Source organism: Cervus canadensis, chromosome 21, assembly GCF_019320065.1.
Source record: "Cervus canadensis isolate Bull #8, Minnesota chromosome 21, ASM1932006v1, whole genome shotgun sequence".
NCBI classification, from domain to species: domain Eukaryota; kingdom Metazoa; phylum Chordata; class Mammalia; order Artiodactyla; family Cervidae; genus Cervus; species Cervus canadensis.
Window position 1 is genome coordinate 53,347,126 of NC_057406.1, and position 13,704 is coordinate 53,360,829.

The window sequence follows — 13,704 nt, forward strand, 5'->3', positions numbered from 1 at the left end:
ACCCGGACTGTACCACTCGCAGCCCACGGGGGGGAACCGTTCCCTCTGGCATCCAAAATACCCCCAATCCAAGCTCTCCTGGGTCTCTTTCATTCGAAGTTGAGGCAGATGTCTTCTATGAGGTCAGGTCTGTCAGAACTCTGACATCAAAGCTGAAGTGCCCTAGATTTACTCCTCTCCTTCATGCGGTCTCCCCCCCCCCCAACTCCACGAACGTGGTGGCCACTCCGTGGCTGCCTCTCTAGAGTCCCTCCCGGCCCTTTAAATACCGCGTGGGGGGGCCGGGGAGGCTGAGGGTTGTTGGACTCGTGAGTTCCCAAGGTGTTTGTGCGGTCCTGGGCGAGGGAACACTCAAAGACCCCTGACGAGGGCTCCCTCAGTCGTCTTTCTCCTCCGCCTGTCTCCGTGCCGGACCCGGTGCGTACCATCCCCGGGGAAGGGGTCGCGGGCTCTGAGGTGACTGGCCAGGTTGGCAGAGGGGGACGCCTCACCCCAGTAGCCGCCCGACGGCCTCCCCCACCTCACCTCGGAGCTGCGTCCTGGGACCCGCGGCCAGGGGCGGTAGAGCCCGGCTTCTCGCTTCCCCAACCCCCTCCCCATATCCCTTGTTTGACCTCGAACCGCCGTCCCGCGTGGGAGCGGGGCGCGGGCACCGAGTGGCCGCGGCGGGTGTTGGGGCGGCCGCGGGCTTCGGGCCCTGGAAGGGCCGGGGTCGGGGTCGTGGCCGCTTGGCCTCTGTTACCTCCCTCTGGGCCCGTGCCAGCGAGGGCGCCCCGAGCGGCTTCCCATCACCCGGGCTCCGGGAGGGGGCACCTTATCGCCTGCGACCGCTGGCCCGGCTGGGGTGGGTGAACCGAGCCGTGGTCAGGGCCGGGAGGGGCTCCGATCGTGTGTTTGGGTTAGTTGCCGGGGTTTCCTCGGTACTCGCCTCGGCCTCCGCTGTCCCCTCCCCCAAGGGTTTGTTTTGACAGGAAACGTGCCTCTGAAGGGGAGGGGCGCCCAGGGGACGTGGGCTAGGGGTGTGCAGATGCGTTCCCGCAACGGTACCCTCGGTTACCAGGAGGAGGCAGGACATGCGGGTTAAGCCCGGGTTCGAACCCCTGAGGCCCTCCGGGGTGGCTTGTGCGTCCCAAGGCTGCTCCTTTGGATGGTGCCACTCCAGGTCACAGCGATGATTTGGGATGGCACGTGGACGAACGTAGTTAAGTGTTTTCATTAGTGTTAAGGAAAACTGTGCCCTTAAACCGAGCGATTTCACAGTGATAGAAGGTTTCCTTTCAAAACAAATCTATTTAAATGCAAAAATCTCGTCCAAATAAAGAGAAGTGTTTGATAGAGCACAGGTGAGGATGGAGATGTGGAAACAGACGTGAAAAGAGGTCCTCAAGTGACTAAGTCTTGGGAAACATCATCTTGCGATGGTTATACTGTTACTTTCAGGTAGGAGAAACTAGACAAGCTGTCTTTGTCCCCAGAGGGCCCCTTGGCCCCCAAGATCCCGGTGGTCCCATGGTCTCCAACCCAGTCAAAAACCTTGCTCTGTCCAACCTGCCAAATTTAATAAGGTTATGGCAGTGGTTCCCACTTTAGAGGGCGCCCAGCCTACAGTTTTCCTCTTGCCTCCGGGGATTTCATCTATCATCCTGGCAGCCCCTGGAGGCTGCCTGACTTAAAGTGACCCAGGGCTGAAGATACCTAGTCCTGTATGAAGCAGCTTCAGTGCCCTTTTGTGGAGGGTTGAGGGTCCAGAGGAGGAAACAGGTACTAAAACAGGTCAGCCAGAAGTGGGAGAAGTGTTTTCAAGTGTACACAGTGCCTGGGAATCCTTTCCCTGATGCTGTAATATTATGGGTGGCAGGAACATCTGCTTTTTTATACAATGACTGGCTTTGTTGGCCTCTATCTAGCCCTTTGTTGGCTCTAATTTGATGAAGACCAGTATTCTGTAGCTGAATGGAGCAGGCACCTACCTCCCTGCTCTATGGTTTTTGCTTTGCTGCCTGCGGATAACTCTTTAGCACTGCTATTGTTTAGGAGTGGTTCTAAAGCAACACTTTGCAGAAGATGAAGATTTCACATATCATCTGAAGCGTTTTCTTCAGAGTCCAACCTGACTCCTGTGACTCCCTACCCTTTACTACAGATATGTGAATGCTTGTCCTTGCACCCGACCTTGATCGGGTCTTGAAAGATGATACCTGCTAGATGTTTCTTGAAATTTTCTCCTTTTCATGACTTAACCTTAATTGCATGGGTTCCATTCCTCAGGGCCCTGCTGGATAATCTGAGTAATTCACTTCAAAATGCTTCTGACTCATACTAGCTGTAAGCAATTAACCCTTTTGATAATATTTGGGTTTTAAAGAGGGATTTTGCAGTTCATAAAGAAAGGCTCCCTGATGGAGGATTTTCAGTCACTCTAGTACAGTGGGTGAAAATGATTTTGGTCAATGAACTCTTTCAGTAATGCCCTTTGTGGTATGGCACTTGAGCAGACACCGTGGGGGGAAGGTCAACTTGTTATCACATGTGCAAGGGTCCATGTGGTGATGGATAGATCAGTTCAGCAGCGTGGGAGTGGAAAGAATGAACAGTTCTCCACATTTTCTATAGATATCCTAGAGTGGTAAAGAGCACAGGCTTTAGGGATCCACTGCCTGGATTAGAGTTGTGCTTCTGCCACTGCTGTGAACCCTAGAGCAAATTATTTAACCTCTCTGAGCCTCAGGTTCTTCCTTCCAAAAAGAGAATAATGATGATTCCTTTGCTAACAAAGTTATAATGAAGATTCAAGAAAATAAAACATTTTAAGCACTTATTATAGGGGCTGAGTCATAGTAAGTACTCAATAACTGTTACCTCCAATTGTTATTTTTTGCTACCAGTTTAGCATTAAGAGGGTGAAAAGTTACAATGTGAAAGTTTCTTTAAGCTCTGGGACTGTGAGTCTTTGCTAATTTGAGTTATTGGTGCCTTGGAAATGCCTTGAGACAGGCACTGGAAACTGGAGGAAGAAGACATAGCTTCTTCCTGAAAGGAGTTTAAAATTTAATGGAGAGACAGATTTGCAGACAACTATCTTTCAGTTACCCCGTAATGGGAATATAAACAATGTGAGTGAGGCAGAGAATGGTAACCCAAGTAGTCTTGTGAATAGTGTGACTTAATTTGTTCATGAGTGATGCTCACTGAGCTCTTGCTTTATCCCAGGCAGCACTCTAAGCTCTAAGATGACTAATAAATGGAATGAGTAGGGATATCAAGGAAGGTCACTTCGAAGTTGTAACATTTGCTTTCAAGTCTGAATGACAACAAGGCTCCAACCACACAGAGATCAGGGAAAAGAACATCCTGCTGGAAGGGAATAGCAGGTGCAGGTGCTCCAAAGAAGGAAGTCTGGCATGTCAGAGTAACCCACAGAAAGCCATTATGTTCAGAATATGAAGAATTAGGGGGAGAACGGTGACAGAATGAAGTGGACAAAGGCCAAATCACAGAAGGATTATAAACCACTGCCAAGAGACCTTGTAGGAAGAGGGGACCCACCTGGAGAAGAACACTTAAAAGGGATTTCTTTTGCCTTTTCTGAAGGGTTCTGGACAATTTCTTGTTTTATTCATTAGGCACTGTTCAAGAAGGACATTGGGAAAGTTTGACTGTCTAGAAGAGATTTTATAATAGAGTGCTATCTAAGCTAACATAGCAGTGGGAACAATCAAGATCATAAAACTACAGGAGACTGGACTGTTCTGAATTAGACTTGAACTTTTGGTACAGTACTTCCTCTTCTAACCTTTTACTTTGCAGTAATTTCAAACTTACAGAAAACGTTGCAAGAACAGTACAAAGAACTCCCTATTGTCTACGTTTTATTCATATTCACCTATTAGCATTTTGTTCCATAGCCTTCATTGTTTTCTCTTTTTCTCTCACTTGAATCATTAGAGAGAAAGTTGCATATATCATAGGTCTTTATTCCTCAATGCATAATCACAGCACACATATCAACTTCAGTAAATTTGACATTATAATACAGACGGTAGTTTCAAGTATTGTAACCGTGTTGTCAACTGATGCAATAATGTTTGTTATAGCATTTTTTAATTTGGTACAGGATACAATCTGGGATCATCTACTGCACTCAGTTGTCAAGTCCCCTTTCATTATCCTCAACCTTTCTTTGTTTTTTATGACACTGACATGTTTTAAAACTTCTTAATTTCCAATAAGAATAAAATAATATTTCATATCTGTCAAGCACTTAGTAGGAGTTTAAATACATATACTATTTCAATTACAACAATTCTATAAAGTAGATAATACTGCTGTCCCCAGTTCATCAAGGGTAAGTTCCCTGTCTCCAGTCTATAAGTATCACGAGTTGAGATAAAGAATCCTGTCCTCCTGGCTCCAGAGCCAATGTCCTTACTGCCTTGGTGACATGTGCATGGTGACTGGTAGATCTTTGCAGTTCTGAACCAGTGCAGGATCATTTGCAGGTGGATTTTGCTGCAGAAAGAAAATAAGAAAGTAAAGTCAGTTATCTGGACACAGCCTGAGGATCACTGGCAAATTAAAAACTGATTTCCCTCTTATATGTGGTGAAATGCAGGATGAGCCCCTTCAGGTCTCTGTAACTTGTTCCCTCTTCTCTAAAATGCCAGTGGTCATATGGCTGTTCATTCCATAATACATATTTAAGTGCCTCCTGCCTCCCAGTCATTGACCTTGGACGGAATGATTATACTGCCTTTATTACTATAAAATGTGGAACAGTACAATGAAAAATGTGATTAATCTCTTTGAATAGTGATACACTGTAGTGCTGGAGGCTTTGTTTTGGTGTTACCTCCTCTCTTCACATTACCTTTGGCCACTGAGTAAATCCTCCCATGTGGGATGAGATGTGGTGTTCCCGGAAAGTTGTCTGGTTTGTTTGTGAGTTGCTCTGGTGAAGGTTAAGTAGATCTAGTCTGTCGGTATTAGAAGCATTACATTTCTTAAAGAAACAACCTGCTTTTGTTGTCACTATTCTAAGAGAGAATCCAAAATAGCTTTAAAAGCAGTCTAATTGCCCTTAATGCTTTTGAGTCAAGTAGCTTTGTCCTCAGATGACCTATATGGACACCTAAGACCAGGAAAGGTAAGAGCAAGTGTGAAGGAACTTGAAGAAGACTGTTTCTACCATGATGCACCATTTGCTTTTGATTTTTGTATTTCAAACAAATGCAAGAGTTCTGTCCTAGGTCAACTCCCAGTCTTTGTTATCTGTAGGGGAACATGCTTTTATCACCATGGAATGAAACTATTCTTCCTTCCAGAGTTTCTAATGCCTAAAATGATGATAATAATAACTACCAAAGCAAATAATACTAACAACAGCAAACATCTGTATCCTGTTTACTCTGTATCAGACATTGTTCCAATATATACTGCCTGAATGAAATCTCTCACCAACCCTATGTGTTAGGTATTATTAATTTGAGAATGCAGGCCATTTCTTTTGGCCTCAAAGAAAAGTTTCTGTTCAGATCCATGAAAACCCAGTTGTCATGTAAAGGCTTCTACCAATTAAACAGGATTTCTGAACATTTTGATGTTTTTACATTTTCTTTACATCCCCTATGCCAGAAACTCTACTCCAGTGAATTGTTGGAAGAAAGCAACCTGTGTATGTGTTATGCTCAATCACTTCAGTTGTGTCCAACTTTTTGCCACCCCATGGACTAAAGCCCGCCAGGCTCCTCTCTTCGTGGGATTTTCCAGGCAAGAATACTGGAGTGGGTTGCCATTTCCTCCTCTAGGATATCTTCCCAACCCAGGAATTGAACGCTTAGTTCCTGCATCTCCTGCATTGCAGGCAGATTCTTTACCCACTGAGCCAGCTGGGGAGCCTGGAAGAAAGCATAGTTGCATGTTGTTGAGCTTGTCTGCCATGAAACATTTGATTTCTCAGAACTTCTAGTGATGTGATGCTTCACAGAACTCTGGGTCTATATAGCATTTTAGCAGTTCCTCATAAAAGGCACTTGATAGCTGGCCCAACCCCCTCAGAAAAATGAGGTGAAGAGAGCAGATGCATTGTGGGTGAGGTCATGCAGCAAATCAACAGCAGAGTCAGGCCTCACACCCAGGACTTCTACCTCCCAACCTGGAGCTTTTCATTTTTTAAAAAATCTTTGTACTTAGCTGCCTCGTTAAACACAATTAAGAAACCTATGAGGTGTGCTGTTCAGCTGGAGTAAGTGAAATGGACAGTTTTAGCTATTAACCTAGTTCATAAATTCCAATGGATGAAAAGTTTTTATTCACTTTTACCTAGAAAAATAGCCAAAGTGAAGAGAAATGATCTCAGAACATCATGGCACAGTTGTCACAGTTGAATGAATGAAAGAAATAATAAAGTGGAAGCAGAGCTTAAGGTATTCTAGTTTGAGAGTATGACAGGACCAGGGAATATTGAGTCCTAAGCCTCATAAGGCAGGTAGAGGTGGTAGGTTCTTTGCTCCAGGCCTTAACCTGTGACAGCAGCAGGTCTGTAAATGTGGAATATCAGTTGGCAAATATTCTGGTTGCAATATTCAGGGATTCCTATTCAGCTGACACCAAATGAATGCTTGTCACACACTTGACCCTGATGGTGGACGAGACACAGTTCCTGCCTTAGTAAGGGGAGTCAGAAGTAGCCAGGGGTATGGCAAAAACCACTACAATATTGTAATTAGCCTCCAACTAATAAAAATAAATGGAAAAAAAATAAAGGAAAAAAAAAAAAAAGAAGTAGCCAAGGGAGGAAAATAACTACGAGAGTCTGTTATGGGGCAGATACCGGAGATGTGCTGCAGGTGGACAGAGAAGAGTGCCCTTAGCTCTGGCCAGGCGTAGAGGGAGGGCTTCCTGGTTTCCTTTCCTCGAAAACGCCATCCATGAGAAGTAAACGTTGACAAAGAGAGAAAGCCAGAGGGAAGGGCAAGCACTCCATCTGGGACTTGGGGTTTGGTGGAATTGAAAGGGTTAGAGTGGACCATTTTCTTCTTGCTCTAGCCCCATCCACACCCACACCCCCTTCTATCAGATGGGAGTTAAAGCGCAAAACTAGTTTGCCTGGGGTCAAGGGGGTGAGCCCACCACTGAGAATGCCAGGGGTCAGGCCTTCTGTAGCCTGTGTCCAAGCTGTTTGGTTTGGAACTCTGGGAGTAGCGTCCCTATGGGGAAGCTTCCTGACAGCTCCAGCACCACCCCACTCCCTCTCCGTCAGTCTGCAGAGGCAGCCTCTGAGTTGGTGATTTTCTGTTTGCGAAAGCGGAGGGCTGAGCAAGGGTGTGTTTCTACAAGTGGCACGACCGTAGAGGTTGCTTGGGTGAGGCTAGGGGCAGTGCCCTTGACTTTTGACCTTCAGTAAGACCCTCTTAGGCCCATCCATTTCTCTGTCATCTCCCAGAGGATAACAAAACAGCCCTGTTTCTCTGAGCAGAGGCTCAGCCCCTCCACCCGGTCCCCAGCCTGCCTCTCCTTCCTGGCGCTCCCTCGGCAGTGCCTGGTGTCCCCTTCCGCCCTCCAGTATCTGACACACGGCTTTAGGTGACTGGACCTGAGCGCCGTGGGAGGATGGCCTTGCGTATTTTGTTCACTGTTACTTTTCCCTGGGCTTGGTGCACAGTAGGTGCCTAATACATTTGAAAGGGACCGTTGAAGGAACTTCAGGCATTTCCAGGCATTCTGTGGGTAGTTGTGGTGTCATGTTCTGACAGTTTTAAAAGCTCAGAGAACCTCATTGCTGGTTCAGGTTTAAAGACGCTTGGTGAGCTCTTACTGTCATTACCGTCCATTCAGGATCTGAGGTGCCTTTCTCCTCAGGCCTGGGTTTCCCCTCAGCGTCAGCTAGCGCCACACTCAGGTATCAGGGCCAGCTCCCTCACAGGCCTGGCTGAGGAGCCTGAGTTCTGGTCTGAGCATCCAGCGTACCCCAGGTCTCCTTTCCAGGGGGTGACCGGGCCCGCTGCCCTGCCCTTCCCTGGGGAGGAATCTGATGTGTCAGAAGCAGCCCTGGTGGAGTCCAGGGACTGGCTTTGTGGCACAGCAAGTCTCCCAGAGCCTGTTCTCCCCCCGCCTGTGAACCGGCATCTTTGTGCCTGCTTGTTCATTGGGTGGCTGTGGGTACTTGGTAAATTACCAAGTACAAACCAAAGTTCGGGCCTTATGCTTCATAGCATGGCAGTTTGTGACAAAATGGACAAGGAAAACCTATCAACTTGGCAGCCAGAGATGTTACTTAGTAGCTCCTCGTTCCCCAGGAGACTCACAGACCACTAAAGAGACTGATTTCAAAAATAATTTACGTAAGACAAAGACAGAGGAATAGTGCTAGCTGACACGTGAATGCTGTGCTGAGCACTTTAATAAGATGGATCCTTTTCATCTTCAAGCAACCCCACGAGGTGAGTCTTTCAGCCCAGCGTTACTCCGGAGGGAGGAAGTTGAGTGACTTCTCCAAGGTCACCTGGCAAAAGACAGAGCAAGCTTCTAACCTGGAGCCCCGCACTGTCACTCTTACCCTCCCACGCCTCAGCAGCCCTCAGCGGAGAGAGCGTGTGCTCTGGACATTGTTTCTCGTGGATCTGTTCCTGCCGGGAGCTGCTCTGTGTTCACACTGAGTGTGTCCCGTGGGAGCCACACCTGTGGCTGTGGAGTCCCTTTCTGAAGGCAGTCTTGCAGGCCTAGTGACAGGCTGGCCTGGGTGCCACGGGAGGGAGGAGGTCATCTGCTGGGGGGCTCTCCAGTGCTGTGACACAGAGGACGTGGCTGTCTATGCCGGAAGAGGCATGGGCACCACTGGTGGAAGCACCGCGGGAGGTTGATGCAGGATCTGTTTGTCTGTGCAGGCGCTGTCTCTACCCACACTCCCACGACACAAAATGCCCTTCAATGGTGAGAAGCAGTGTGTGGGCGAGGACCAGCCAAGCGACTCCGACTCTTCCCGGTTTTCCGAGAGCATGGCTTCTCTCAGCGACTACGAGTGCTCCAGGCAGAGCTTCACAAGTGACTCCTCCAGCAAATCCAGCTCTCCTGCCTGTAAGCTGACAGGGAGCAGAGCCTGGGGGTGCTGGGCTTGATTCTAGACACACATATTTGTTTTTTCTTTTAATCAATATTTTAAAAAATATTTATTTATTTATCTGATTGGGCCAGGTCTCAGTTGCAGCCTGCAGGCTCTAATTTTTAGTTGCAGCATGCGAACTCTTAGTTGTGGCATGTGGGATCTAGTTCCCTGACCAGGGATCGAACCCGGGCTCCCTGCATTGGGAGCATGGAGTCTTACCCACTGGACCACCAGGGAAGTCCCTAGATGCATGTTTGAGTGAGAGCAAAGTTCTGACTTCCCCTCCTTTCTAGACATACTGGAATGTCACTATAAGGGCACCCCAGCTGTCTTGTACACACTCTCAGCAATAAATAGCCACTGAATATTAAAAAGCAGAGACAGTACTTTGCCAACAAAGGTCCATCTAGTCAAAGCTATTGTTTTTTCAGTAGTCGTGTATGGATGTGAGAGTTGGACCATAAAGAAAGCTGAGCACCAAAGAATTGATGCTTTTGAACTGTGGTGTTGGAGAAGACTCTTGAGAGTCCCTTGGACTGCAAGGAGATCAAACCAGTCAATCCTAAAGGAAATCAGTCCTGAATATTCATTGGAAGGGCTGATGCTGAAGCTGAAACTCCAATACTTTGGCCATCTGATGTGAAGAACAGACTCATTGAAAAAGACCCTGATGCTGGGAAAGATTGAAGGCAGGAGGAGAAAGGGATGACAGAGAATGAGATGGTTGGATGGCATCACTGACTTTATGGACATGAGTTTGAGTAAGCTCCAGGAGTTGATGATGGACAGGGAAGCCTGGCATGCTTCCCTAAGAGTCCATAGGATCTCAAAGAGTCAGACAGGACTGAGCAACTGAACTGAACTGAAGTTTACAGTCTGTCTGTTTTTATTTTCATCACTGTCTCTGATCTCTGGTTTGACTGTAAATCAGGTCTTCCAACCCCACCCTGTCTTCTCTCTCACTTGGTGGAAAACTACTCCTCAAGATCTTTTTTTTTGAGTCACATTCAAGGAAGAATTCAAATCGGTCCTTTCTGATTTACATGGAAGGAAACTTGCCCCAACTCAAGGGTCAGGCAGGAAGTGAAATAATCTAATGGGTTTCCTGCTGATTTCAAAAACCATTGTGCAAATCACCCCAGCAAAGGGGTGCCCATGAGGAGAGTTACTACACTAGGGATGTGAGAGTTAAAAGATGGCCATGGTGAAGGGAGATATCTTTTTCCTTTTTTGTGTATGGACGCTAGAGATGTGCAAAGCAGTGTATTTGTCTTTCATTTATTTATTTTAGCTTTTTAATTGACATTTTATATAGAAAATATAACCCCTTAAGTTGTCAGTGCAAATGCAAGAGAGAAGCAACTAACATTTAATATGATCAAATGCCCCCTTTGGAAAAAACTTGTTTATCTGTATTTAAGTTAGTACATTCTCATTTTTTAAAGCATGGAAAAGTAGATAGAAAAGAAAATATTGCCTGTAACGTCACCCAGAGATGACAGCTGTGACAGTGCTTTGTCGTATTTTCACTCTTCACATAGACATACATGTGCACATGTCCGTGTACTTTTTTTGCTTACTATTATAACTAAAGCATTTACTCATGATAATGTTTTTTTAAACATTTTTATGACTACTTATTACTTCATCAAGTGAATACACCATTAGTTTATTTAACTTCTGTTTATCATGGGACATTTAGTTCATTTCCTTTTTTTTTTTTTGCTTAACAAATAGTGCATTATGAACATTGTGGTACACATAGCCTTTCGAGGAATTTCTTTTATATAATTAGATTCCTGGACTAAAGGGTACAGACATTTTCAAGGAGAATGTTAATGGGGAAGAGAATTGGCAAAAGAATTTATTAGCAGCCACCCAGCTTTCAGTGCTTTTTCTCATTCTTTTTATTATATACAGGGTTGCCATCTCCAGCAGGGCACCTAGGTGTCCTGAAAAAGGATTTGACTAATTGTGTACCACCGTTCCTTCCTCCTCCTTTTCTTCCTCTTCCATCTCCCTCTTCTCCACCATCTCCTTGTCTTCTCATTTCTCAAATTAGTTTAGATAGCAAAGCATTGGTGGCAGTCAGCATTATTTAAGGCAATGGTTTTTAATTAACAGAAGCTGAGAGTTCCAGGAATGATTTCAAAAAGACATGACTTACTAGAATAATTTTTGAATAATTTTTTTCAAATAACTGAAATAATTCTTTTTTTTTTTTTTTCTGAAATAATTCTTTACTTCCTATTGCCTACTTAGAAGTAGATGATCAACTTATCAGATTTATTTTAATTATCTACATTTATGGAATTTTTGCCATGTTCCTTACTTAAATTACCTTGTTTAATCACTTCAGGACAGTCTTTCAAGCAGGTTAAGTTATGCTTCAGTGAAGTCAAGTGGTAACCACCAATTAGCAAAACTTAAAATTGTGCTATACTGGGTACACTTTTAGATATTGTAGTTTTAAAAAAATCAGTTAGTTCATAGTCAGCCACCTTAAATTAATGTTATGAATTACAGTATAAAAAGTAGTCATCAGTTTCCTGTAGAGTACACGTAATAGATGCAGATAGTAGTATGTGCTGAAAAATGAAGTGACTTAGTTTTTAAAAGTAACTTGTAATAGCCTATATTAATAAAAAATTCCTAAGAAACACTTGACAGTTTATTATCGATACAGTAACTGAAGCTATCAAAGGAATTTCTAAAATTTTGAAGCCGTAAGTATCAAGCATGGGAATCTACCTGCTTTAGTATATATTCTTCTTACTTGTAAAACCTTGAAAATAACGTGCTGGAGTAGCGTAAGCCTTGTGTGTGTCAGAACGTGTCACTAGTGTGCATCACTAGTTGGCAACTCCTCTTCCACGGCATTAATAGGTTTTTGTTTTCTTTTCAGCAACGAGCCCTCCCAGGGTTGTGACATTTGACGAAGTGATGGCTGCAGCAAGGAACTTGTCAAACATGACTCTTGCTCACGAGATAGCTGTAAATGAGAACTTTCAACTGAAACAGGATGCCCTCCCTGAGAGCAGGTAACCTGGAGGCATCTGTTGTGCATGAACCGTGCTGCAGACTCTGTCTGTGTGTATGTGTGTGTCCTGCAAACACAAATATTCACACTGATTCCTGGGCAGTCTCGTATAATGTCTACTGGGAGTTAACAGTACAGTAAGCCCCTACATATGAACCTTCAAGTTGCAAGCTTTCAAAGTTACGAATGTGCCCCTGTAGGCCAGCTGTTGGACTGTGCTACTGTGCTTTTAAAGGTACAATACTGTAAGATTAAAAATGTTTTATTTTGTGTGTGTGCTTGTCTTTTGTGTATTACTTGTGTGGAAAGTATTATAAAACTGTTACAATATAGTACTCTATAGCCAATTGTGAGAGTTGGGTACCTAGTCTAACTTTGTTGGTGCGGGCATGCTAAGTCGCTTCAGTCATGTCTGATTCTTTGCAGTCCCATGGACTGTAGCCCCCAGGCTCCTCTGTCCATGGGAGTCTCCAGGCAAGAATACTGGAGTGGGTTGCCATGCGAACAAATTGGACTTACGGACAAGCCCTCAGAATGGAACTCATTCATATATAGGAGACTCACTATATTTAGTTCTCTAATAAGTTCTTTTGTTTTTAAAACCATTCTTCTAGGGTATATGTCACTCATAGAGTTTTAGAATTCAGTTTATATGTCACTTCCTGAGCAAAGCTTTTCCTGACATTCCTGAGCCCACTAGACTACATGAAATCACCTTCTAAAGACTCCTGTAGCCCCCTCTCCCTCTGTCTTGTTAAGGTGTCTTATAATTTTAGGTTCAATGTCTGTCTTTTCCACTGGACCCAAAGCCTTGTTAATGGAGAAACTATGTCTATATTGTTTGCTCTGTTCTTATTGCCCAGCAGAGGGCCTGACACGTAGTACATGCTCAAGAAATCTTTTCAGTCTGACTTATTAAAAACTGATATTCAGATTGTAAAAGACAAAGGAATGCAACTGAGTTGCCAGAATGATGAGTCTATCTAGAAGCCTCTGGAGGTAGGAATCACAACAGCATAGGTAGTCCTGGTTAACATCATGCCCAAGGGATCTCTAGTTAGAGCCATGTCCTTGTACCCCACCTCAGTCTTTCCAGTTTTGGCCATTCACAAGTCCCCTGGGACAAAGGGAAGAAAAGAGTTGCAGCCATGACTGCAGGTAAATAGGCTTTAGAGGCAAATTGGCCCATGGATAACCACACTGAATCTGAAAGCTCACAGTGCCATTTATAAATCAGGAGGCATTCTCTCCATCAGTGAAGACAACATATAATATTTGATTCCATTCAGCAAGTTTTTGTTTTAAAGCAGGAAAAGAATAAACATAGTAATTTTCCTTTTTAAAAATATGGATCATAGTCCTCCTTCTGGGGATGTTGTTCATAATAATCATGAATACTTTTTAAGATTACTGGCCAAAGTAGGTGTATCTGTTTGGTTTTCTCTGGTGACTGCGTTTCACTACGATCCTTTTTACCAGCTCTGCTGCTCTACCCCTAGGCCAGGTCACCATCGTCTCTGACCTGGACTCTCTATCCTAGCTGGTTGCCCAGTCGTCATCCTTA

General features: G+C 44.8%; 1 protein-coding gene across 2 annotated transcripts in view; it reads left to right on the top strand.

Annotated features, from left to right (window-relative positions):
* Positions 1–247: 247 nt before the first annotated feature.
* Positions 248–13,704, top strand: part of TCP11L2 (t-complex 11 like 2) — a 38,105-nt gene continuing 24,648 nt past the window's right edge. The window contains exons 1-3 of one of the 2 annotated variants that reach the window (XM_043439885.1): positions 251–417; positions 8,883–9,072; positions 12,006–12,141. In XM_043439885.1, coding sequence (XP_043295820.1) covers positions 8,916–9,072; positions 12,006–12,141 — 293 coding nt within the window. In that variant the 5' untranslated portion in view covers positions 251–417; positions 8,883–8,915. Of the gene's footprint in view, positions 418–8,882; positions 9,073–12,005; positions 12,142–13,704 lie in introns of both variants that reach the window. The other variant, XM_043439886.1, reaches the window with a different exon arrangement.